Genomic DNA, 9,030 nt, shown 5'->3' on the forward strand with positions numbered 1-9,030 from the left:
GGCTGGAGGGATAGAGGACCAGCACCGAGCGAGCCAGCCGCGGTGCCCTCCCGCACCTGGGGGGGCCGGCGGGAAGCAGGCGCACGGCCAGGGGCGCACGCCCCCTGCTGGGCAGAGACGGGGAAGGTCCCGCTCCGGGCTCAGAGCCCCTTGGCCCAGAAAGCGGCCCCCCCTGCTGGCCGCGCCGCCTCACTGCACCCCGGGTTCCGCAGCCGCAGACTCGCCCCTGCCGGCCGCGGGGTGCGCAGCGGAGGAGCCCCTGTCGCACAAGGGACTCGTGCGAGGTGCAAGCCTCGGGCTGCCGCTGGGGGGCGCCGCTGCGCGCTGCGCCTGGCTCCGCTCCGCGGGGTCCTGGGCCACCGAACGGAGCACGGCCCGGCAGGGCACCGGGCTAGAGGCGGCGAGGAGCCGACCCCCCAAAGCGGGGGCTGGCTGGCGCCGGGCTCCCAGCGCCCCACGACCTTTCTCCGATCCCCCCTCCCCTCCCCACCCAGGACTCCGTGGCCCCCGTTATCTCCCACCCCAGACAGGCGCCCGCTCCCCTCCGTCCTTGGAGGGTGGAAGGGTGGGCTTGGGGCCGGGGGCGGGTCTGGGGGCGGACCCGGAGGCGGGGCTGTCTCTGCGGCAGGACCCAGCTCGGCTTCCCCCCGTCTCTCTGTGTCTCTCCTCCTCCCTCCTCCTGCTCCGGGCGGAGCCCGGCATGGGGGGGCCGGCGTCCGGCAGGCCAGGTACGGTTCTGTAGAAATTGGGGGGGCTCGGTGCGGGGTGGTGGAACGGGGGGAAATCAGGGGCAGGGAGGATCGGCGGACTGAGCGACGGAGTAACCCAGGGTAGCGGGACAAGGGGAAGGGGAGGGGTGCCCGTGGACCTGGGGCCCTGGGATGGAGAGGGGGATGGAGAGGGCCAGGTTTGGAGCCGACGACGAGGAGGGGGAGGACGGCGGTGAGGAGGGGCGCCTGGCAGGAGAGGTGAGGCTGAGGCGCAGGAGAGGGTGTTGGGGGAAGCGCACCCGGGCAGGTATGCAGGCCGCAGCTCTGGAGGTAGCGGCGGCCGGGCTGGGGATAGCGGGGTGGGATTGAGGGGCGGGAACTGGGAGAAGGTAGCGGGAGCCTCCCAAATCCTGGGGGAGGAAGAAGGAGGTTTGAGCTATCAGCCAGGGAAGCGGAGACCGTCGCTGAGGAGCCAGGGCGCGGGACGAGGGGCGGACGGAGGAGGCCCGGGCCCAGGCCCAGAACTGGAAGGGGGAAGGCAGGGGATGGAGATATTTGGGTGGCGGTATTGTTCATACCCAACTCAGAGTGGCCCTACCCTTTCTCCAGCATCCCAGCCCTGCCCTCACGACACCCCCCAGCCGCAGGGCCCAAGATGGGGTGGGGAATCTGACCACCTCCCCCTTCCCCAGTGGGGTGCAATGCTCGCCAGTAGGCCCAGCCATAACTCCCTGTCTGTAGGTATGTCCAGTTCTGTGCAGCCTGTTTGTGTGTGTGTGTCTGTCTGGAGGTCTGTGTGAGCTGTGGGTGTGTCAAGTGTTTATGTCTGTGCGTCTGACTGTTCCTGGGTTGTGTTTACCTACGCTGATCTCCGTGTCTGCTCCTCTGATTGTAGATAAGGGTCTAGGGCCCCGCGGTGTGTGTGTCTGAGTGTGTGTCTGAGTGTGTGTTTGTGGGGCCTGTTTGGTGGATCAGGATGTATTGACAGGATGAGAATCTCCGTCGGTCTGATTTCTCCCAAGTATGTATGTGTGTCTCTGAACACCTCTGGGTGACTCCGTGTACAAATGTCCATCCGTGTCTGTCTGTCTGTGGGTCCTTAGAGGTGGTGTTGGGTTTGTGTGCCTCTGTTTTCTCTCTGAGGACCCGAGTCATGTCTCTGTTCCTTTCTCCCTCTCTCCCTCTCTCTCTCTCTCTCTCTATCTGATCCCTGCCCCCCCCATCTTTCTTTTTCCCCCTTCCCATCCCCCCGCCAAGTGGATCCGGGACCCAGGGAGGGCCGTCCTCCGGGCCTGGTGGCTCTAAGCAGGGCCCCCCAGCCCCCACCTCCCACTTCACAACATGAACCTCCTCTACCGAAAAACCAAGCTGGAGTGGAGGCAGCACAAGGAGGAGGAGGCCAAGAGGAGGTAAGGCTGTGTCCTGGAATGCCCCCCTCACCTGCCTTCGTCTGCCTCCCCCTGGCTGGGTCACATCCCTTCTGCCCTTCCTGGGTCCAACAGCCTGGCCATCAGCCTGACCTCAGAGTCTGTCCAGAATCGCTGGAATGGCACACGCCCCGTCCCCACCCTGCGCCTGCCTCCAGACCCTGCCCTGCCCTTTTGGGGGGCTTCCAGCACCCTGTTGGCTCCTCTCCATTCCCAGAGGCCCAGTCACGCCTTCCTCACTCACCTCTGGCCTGTGGTCTTCTCTCCCCACGTGAGGCTGGCTCCTGGCTCCTCTGCCATCTGACCTTGGAAGGGGCAGGCCATGCTGCCCTCACAGTCCAGGGACGGGGTCATTTGTGGGGCAGCAGAGAAGATCCTTTTGGCCCCCTCTCAGCCTCTGCTGGGGGAGGCGAGGGCCGAGAGGCAGGGGTGTGTGTGTGTGGAGAGGGACGTGTAGGCCCCACGGAAGAGCCAGCGCTTGCCCTCTCTCCTGCCCTCCCGGGGACCTGGGGTCTGGCCTCTTCTGGCTTGCTCCCTTCTCACCTTCACCCCCATTGACTGCACAGCCTCTTGGAGCCTGAGTCAGAGCCAGCTCCCTGCTCCCTGCTCCCTTCTCCAAACCAGAGTTTAATCCTTGCTAATTAGATTAATCAGAGCTATCACTGCAGCGATCTCTTCCTAATGAAGGGTTAGGAGACAGGGCCTTAATGAAAGCCCACCCCACAGCTTCTCCCCCTCTTCCCCGCCAGCCACCCCTGCCCTTCTCTCACCCAGAAGCCCAGGGGACAGAGAAAGGGGATGGGGGTGAGCCTGGGAGGGTGACAGAGAGCGGACAGCGCTGAGGAGACAGACAGACAGAGATCAGGTCCGCCCGGGGGGCTGCTCTCGGGATGTGGTTGGGGGTACAGCCCCACGTCTGGGAGAGTAGGACAGGCCCCTGAGGCTGGGCACGGGGAAGGCCAGAGGCCAGGTGTGAGCATGAGGGGAAAGGAGGGGACCGGGTGGCAGGTGTGAGCCAGATGGGGTTGTGCTGCTGCTGGGTTTGCCATCTCTCTGCCCATGTGTGAGATCGTCCACATGTGTGCCGTGTGCTGGGATCGGCCAGCACGAGGCTGCTCCCTGCACACATACTTACCTACCTCTTCTCCCACCCATTGTGAAAGCCGGGGATTCCGCCTGAAGCTGCTCCTTCAGTGCCCTGGGCCTTTAGGCCGCCCCCCCCCATCCCCACCCCAGTCCCTCCTCTCTCTCCGGGGGAGGCCATAGGGTTGCAACCGACCTCCGCTCCCTCTTGGCCTTCTCTCCCCAGCTCCAGTAAGGAGGTGGCTCCTGCAGGCTCGGTGGGGCCCGGGGCGGGCCCGGGGCCCGGGGTCCGCGTGCGGGACATCGCCTCTCTGCGCCGCTCCCTCAGGATGGGCTTCATGACCATGCCCGCCTCCCAGGAGCACGCCCCCCACCCCTGCCGCAGCGCCATGGCCCCGCGCTCCCTCTCCTGCCACTCCGTGGGCAGCATGGACAGCGTGGGGGGCGGTCCCGGGGGAGGCGGCGGGGGTCTCTCTGAGGACAGCAGCACACGGAGGCCCCCGGCCAAGCCCCGGAGACACCCCAGCACCAAGCTCAGCATGGCAGGGTCCGGGGCAGAGACGCCCCCTAGCAAGAAGGCAGGTGAGATACCCCCAAACGCCCCCGCCCCCCAGGGGAAGCAGGGAGTGGGGAGTCGGAAGGATCCATTGCAGGCCAGGGGAGGCCTGCTGGGAGGGCTCATTCCGGGAAGCACCAAGGAAGTGGAAGGTTTCATCCTCAGAGGGGCGGGGGGTGGGGGGTCCTTTCCGGAAGGGTGTGAGATGGATGGATTATTCAAGGACGGGGGAAGTTTCCTGAAAAGTTCCATCTTGGGAAAGGGGTGGCATGTCCTTGGACGTACATGAGGGCGGAAGAGAATTGAGGGCGGGAGCTTCAGATTCGGAGGAGCTCCTTGGACGGACTGGGGGTTCCCTGGTGAGATGGGACCCCCCTGGAGCTGTACGTTGAGAAATGTGGGCAAAAGGAAGTGGCAGCTATGTCCTTGCAGGCGGGCCAAGAGGTCAAAGGGCACCGTTTATTTTTCTCTTTCCCATCCTCCCCAGGCTCACAGAAGCCAGCCCCAGAGGGCCGAGAGTGTGGCCGGAAGGTGCCTCCTCAGAAGCCCAGGCGAAGCCCCAACACGCAGCTCTCTGTCTCCTTCGACGAGTCCTGCCCCTCCGCTCCCGCTCCCCGAGGGGGGAACCCGCCCCTCCGGCGCCTCAGCAGAGGGTCCTGCGTCGCGGGGGACCCTGAGGCGGGTTCCCAGGAAGAGGAGCCCGTGTACATTGAGATGGTGGGGGACGTCTTCAGGGGCGGAGGGAGATGTGGGGGGGGCCTGACCGGGCCCCCTCTGGGGGGCGGGGGTCCGACCCCTCCAGCCGGCGCTGACTCGGACTCGGAAGAGAGCGAGGCCATCTACGAGGAGATGAAATACCCGCTGCTCGAGGAGGCGGGGGACGGCCGGGCCAATGGGCCCCCCTCGCTGACCATCGCCTCCTCGCATCACCAGCCTCACGCCCTCCAGCCCCACGCCCACCATCGTCCGGCCTCAGCCCTCCCAGGCCGGAGGGACAGGGACAGGGACCGGGACGGGACGCCCACCAAGACCACTCCTTGCGAAATCCCCCCGCCCTTCCCTAACCTCCTCCAGCACCGCCCTCCGCTCCTGGCCTTCCCCCAGGCCAAGTCTGCCTCCCGAACCCCCGGCGACGGGGTCTCCAGGCTCCCGGTCCTCTGCCACCCCAAGGAGCCGGCGGGCTCCGCCCCAGCTCCCCAAGTGCCTGCCCGAGAGCGGGAGACGCCTCCCCTGCCGCCGCCGCCCGCCGCCAACATGCTGCTGCTGGGACCCTCGGGCCGCGCCCGGAGCCACTCCACCCCGCTGCCGCCCCAGGGCTCCGGCCAGCCCCGGGGGGAGCGGGAGCTCCCCAACTCCCACAGCATGATCTGCCCCAAGGCGGCAGGGGCGCCGGCAGCCCCTCCCGCCCCCGCCACCCTGCTCCCCGGCCCCCCCAAGGACAAGGCCGTGTCCTACACCATGGTGTACTCGGCCGTCAAGGTGACCACCCACTCCGTCCTGCCGGCGGGGCCTCCCTTGGGCGCTGGGGAGCCAAAGACCACAGAGAAGGAGATCTCGGTCCTCCACGGGATGCTGTGCACCAGCTCCAGGCCCCCCTTGCCTGGGAAGGCGAGCCCCCACGGCGGAGCCATGGGCACGGCGGCGGGGGTCCTCCACCACCGAGGCTGCCTGGCCTCCCCGCACGGCCTTCCGGACCCAGCGGCGGGCCCCCTGAGCCCCCTCTGGACCTACCCGGCCTCGGCGGCTGGGCTCAAGAGACCCCCTGCCTACGAGAGCCTCAAGGCTGGGGGGGTGCTGAACAAGGGCTGTGGAATGGGGGGCCCATCCCCGCTGGTCAAGATCCAGCTGCAGGAGCAAGGGACGGATGGGGGTGCCTTTGCCAGCATTTCCTGTGCCCACGTCATCGCCAGTGCGGGGACACCGGAGGAAGAGGAGGGCATGGGCGCAGCGGCGTTCGGGGCGGGCTGGGCTCTGCAGCGGAAGGTCATGTACGGAGGAAGGAAGGCGAAGGAGCTGGACAGTGAGTGAAAGGAAGGTGGGGGGTGCGGACCTCCACGGTGGGTTAGGGAAGGCCTTGGAGGAGTTATTTGGAAGCCATGGCCCATTGTCCTGAACTGGGGAGCATTCTGGGAGACAGGAGGGCTAAAGGGATGGGGTCCCCAAAGGCGTGCGGAAGGGACAGTAAGATCTGGGCTGGGGAGGCAGAATCTGGCCCCCAGAGCAGCCTCTCCTCCTGCCCAGTCCTGCTGTAGTCCCTGCCCCTCCCCTCGCTGGGCTGCAGGGGTGTGTGAGTGTGCGCACACTTGGAGCTAAACACAGCTGCCTCCCAGCTGTTACCATGGCAACCAGTCCAGACTGGAGGGAGAGGAGAGGGAGGCCCCTACTGTTGCCTGGCAACGCAATGCTCTGCCAGGCCTACTCTCAGAGATGAGCTTAGTTCACAGTCAGCCCTTCCTCCAACAATTCCCCCCCCCAACATACACACGCACACTTCCTGGCTCAGGATTTAGGATTCTTCCCCTCCTGGAGATAGGGCCCCTGTTCTGTCTCGGTAGGTAGGCATTACAGCCCTAGCTGGGGCTGTAGGGGCTTGGAAGCTAAAGCTGGGAGAGGGCAGATCCCTCTGCCAGGAGTCATGCCAGTGATTGCAAGGGAAGGTGGCAACACCCGGGTCCCCCCGTGTGTGAATGTGCTGGGGGAGAGTGACATAGGGCCCCTCCCTTCCCAGCTGTGACCTGCAAAGGGGCCGTGACTTGTGACCCACCCATGCTGCCGTGTGTGGAGCTGGGGGAATAGCGGGGACCCCCCCCCAAACCACACACACACAGGCACTGAGCTCTCCTTGTCACCACAGCAGAGGCCGAGGATAACGCCCGGGCCTGGAACGGCAGCTCCGAGGGCCCAGCCAAGGTGGAGCGTGAGGACAGGGGTCCTGTGGCGTCGGGGATCCCAGTGAGGAGCCAGGGGGCCGAGGGCCTGCTGGCCAGGATCCACCACGGAGGAGACCGAGGCGGGAGTCGCACCGCGCTGCCCACACCCTGCCAGACCTTCCCGGCCTGCCATCGAAACGGAGGTGACACCCGGCCCGCCCACACCTGCGCCCGATGGGGTGGGCTGCGCGGGGCAACCTCCCCGGGCTCACGTCCTGGGGCCCACACCCTAATGCCTCATCTCCACCCCTGCCCTCTGCTGAGGCGGGCAGCCTGGCAGGGGCCGTCCTCAGGGAACTAGGGGGGACCTGACGGCCCCTTCCCCCTCTTCCTCAGACTTCACGGGAAGCTACCGCCTGGGGCGCTCCGCCTCCACCTCCGGAGTCCGGCAGGCCGTGTTCCACACCCCCAGGCCCTGCAGCCAGCCCCGAGACATGCCCAGCCAGGTGAGGAGGCGGCCAGAACGTGGAAAGGAGGCATGGGGTCAGGCTGGGCCCTGGCACAGACTAACAGGGTCCAGGTAGGCGGCTTGGGCGGTGGAGTTGGAGGAGGATCCCGGAGCGGGGCTGCTGATGACGGAGAAGCCAGGCAGGGCCGGCCCTGGTCAGGGTTAGGGTTAGGGTTAGTGTGTGTACAGTGTGTGCACCTTTGTGCACCCCTTCTGGGGGGCCCGCTGGAAAAGTGCACCCTATTGGGAAGACAGCTTGGAAAAGGTGCCCCTTCCGCAGCGGGAGGCAGGCACAGCCGGGCAGAGGGTGGTGCCAGGGCTGGGTCCCTGTCCCCACGGGTGCCCGCAGCCGGGGGGAGAGGATGGGGTGAAGAGAACACTTGTTTCTGGGAGAAGGCAGTGGGGACAAGGGCGCCCTCCTCCTGAGGTCCTGACCCATCTTCTCCCTTCCTCCCCGCGTCGGGGCGGCGGCGCACAGACCCACCCCGCGCTGCCGCTGCCGCTGCCCCCGCCGCCCCCGCCGGCCCGCGAGCGCGACGGCAAGCTGCTGGAGGTGATCGAGCGCAAGCGCTGCGTGTGCAAGGAGATCAAGGCGCGCCACCGGCCCGACCGCGGCCTGTGCAAGCAGGAGAGCATGCCCATCCTCCCCAGCTGGCGGCGCGGGCCCGAGCCCCGCAAGTCCGGCACCCCGCCCTGCCGCCGGCAGCACACCGTCCTCTGGGACACCGCCATCTGAGGAGGGCGGGGCCCCGGGGCTGGGAGCAGGGCTGGCTCCCCAGGAACTTGGACCAGGTGAGAGAGCCACCCCGGCCCTGCGTCCTAACCCCGGAGGCGGCGGGAGGCTGCCAGGCCCACGGGCTGCGTGGGGCACCAGCAGGACCCACAGACATCTGGGGGAGGAGGAGAAGGAGGGTTTGCTTGAAGTTGGGAGTGAGACTCCCGCTGCTCCTCCCACTGAGCGGGGTAGACCCCTCCCAGAGGGCAAAGGCCAAGCCAGAGGTCAGCATGGGGGCGGAGGGAAGGGCTAGGGAGGACGGGGGATGGTGGGCCCATGGAAGGAGGGACTAGAGAGAGAAAGGTGGAGGAGCCCTTATGGAGTCGGGGATGGATTGGGGAGGGCATATTTATTTTATTTATTTTAGTCTAGAGGGCAATTCCGCCCCCACCCCCAACCCCCAAGCAGGGAGTGGGGAGTGGAGAGCAATGAAAGGAAAGCAAGTTTGCACTCTTCCCCAACGCCCGAAGGCCCCACTATCCAGGCCTGCCCCAAAGCTAGGGATGGGTCTGGAGGGCAGCAGACTCATTTACAGTAGTTACAAGTGGCCAGAATTTGGTAGTGAGCTGGCCTGCTCTGAAGCAGGCATCTGATTTAGCTCTGGAGTGAGGATCTGGCACCAGGGATGGGTGGGATGGTGGGGAAGGAGGGACATTTTTGTGGGTGGGGGGCGGGCAGGGTATTTATTTAAATTAAAAAAAAAAAAACAAGAGATGTCAGGAAATTTTTTTTTAATTCCTTTCTTGCAGAATAATATATTAAAAGACTAATGATCCTAGGACTGGCTTCTTAAATCTCAGTGTGCTCTGCCTTTCTTACACCTGTTTCCTTTCCCCTCTGACCCTGGGTTTGTGGGCGTTGAAGGCTGGGCAGGGAGGGTTGAGTGGTTGTACTAACGGGGACAGGTGGAGTTTGAGGTAAGTTTTCAGTGACTCAACATATTTATGGAGCACCTGATGTGTGCTTGACCATGTGCCAACACAGAAGGAATATTCAAACTAAAACCTGCCCTCGAGCAGTTGTGGTCTACCCAGGGAGATGAACTACCCGAGCTGACACTAGACAGAGCTCCCGAGGTAAGAGAGGGCGAGGGCTGCAATC

General features: G+C 65.4%; 1 protein-coding gene across 5 annotated transcripts; it reads left to right on the top strand.

Moving 5' to 3' along the window:
- The first annotated feature begins 235 nt into the window (after positions 1-235).
- NYAP1 (neuronal tyrosine phosphorylated phosphoinositide-3-kinase adaptor 1) lies at positions 236-8,558 on the top strand. Of its 5 annotated transcripts, none has more exons than XM_084881718.1 (8): positions 236-728; positions 1,320-1,451; positions 1,968-2,119; positions 3,447-3,802; positions 4,264-5,796; positions 6,631-6,849; positions 7,043-7,152; positions 7,633-8,558. In XM_084881718.1, exons 3-8 carry the CDS (start codon positions 2,052-2,054, stop codon positions 7,888-7,890), a joined length of 2,544 nt encoding a protein of 847 aa, XP_084737844.1. In that variant the 5' UTR covers positions 236-728; positions 1,320-1,451; positions 1,968-2,051; the 3' UTR covers positions 7,891-8,558. The 5 variants fall into 5 exon arrangements, with proteins under 5 accessions (XP_084737844.1, XP_084737842.1, XP_084737846.1 ...); XM_084881719.1 differs by lacking the exon at positions 236-728 and adding an exon at positions 881-968; XM_084881716.1 differs by lacking the exon at positions 1,320-1,451.
- The last annotated feature ends 472 nt before the right edge of the window (positions 8,559-9,030 follow it).

This window comes from Pipistrellus hanaki (assembly GCF_964339955.1).
Source record: "Pipistrellus hanaki genome assembly, chromosome: 4".
NCBI lineage: Eukaryota > Metazoa > Chordata > Mammalia > Chiroptera > Vespertilionidae > Pipistrellus > Pipistrellus hanaki.

Excerpts from the sequence above, each read along its gene's own strand:
- NYAP1 (XM_084881718.1), top strand. The coding sequence starts at position 2,052 with ATGAACCTCCTCTACCGAAAAACCAAGCTGGAGTGGAGGCAGCACAAG. Across the intron at positions 5,797-6,630 it reads GAAGGCGAAGGAGCTGGACA|CAGAGGCCGAGGATAACGCC; the intron begins GTGAGTGAAAGG and ends TTGTCACCACAG. Across the intron at positions 6,850-7,042 it reads GGCCTGCCATCGAAACGGAG|ACTTCACGGGAAGCTACCGC; the intron begins GTGACACCCGGC and ends CCTCTTCCTCAG.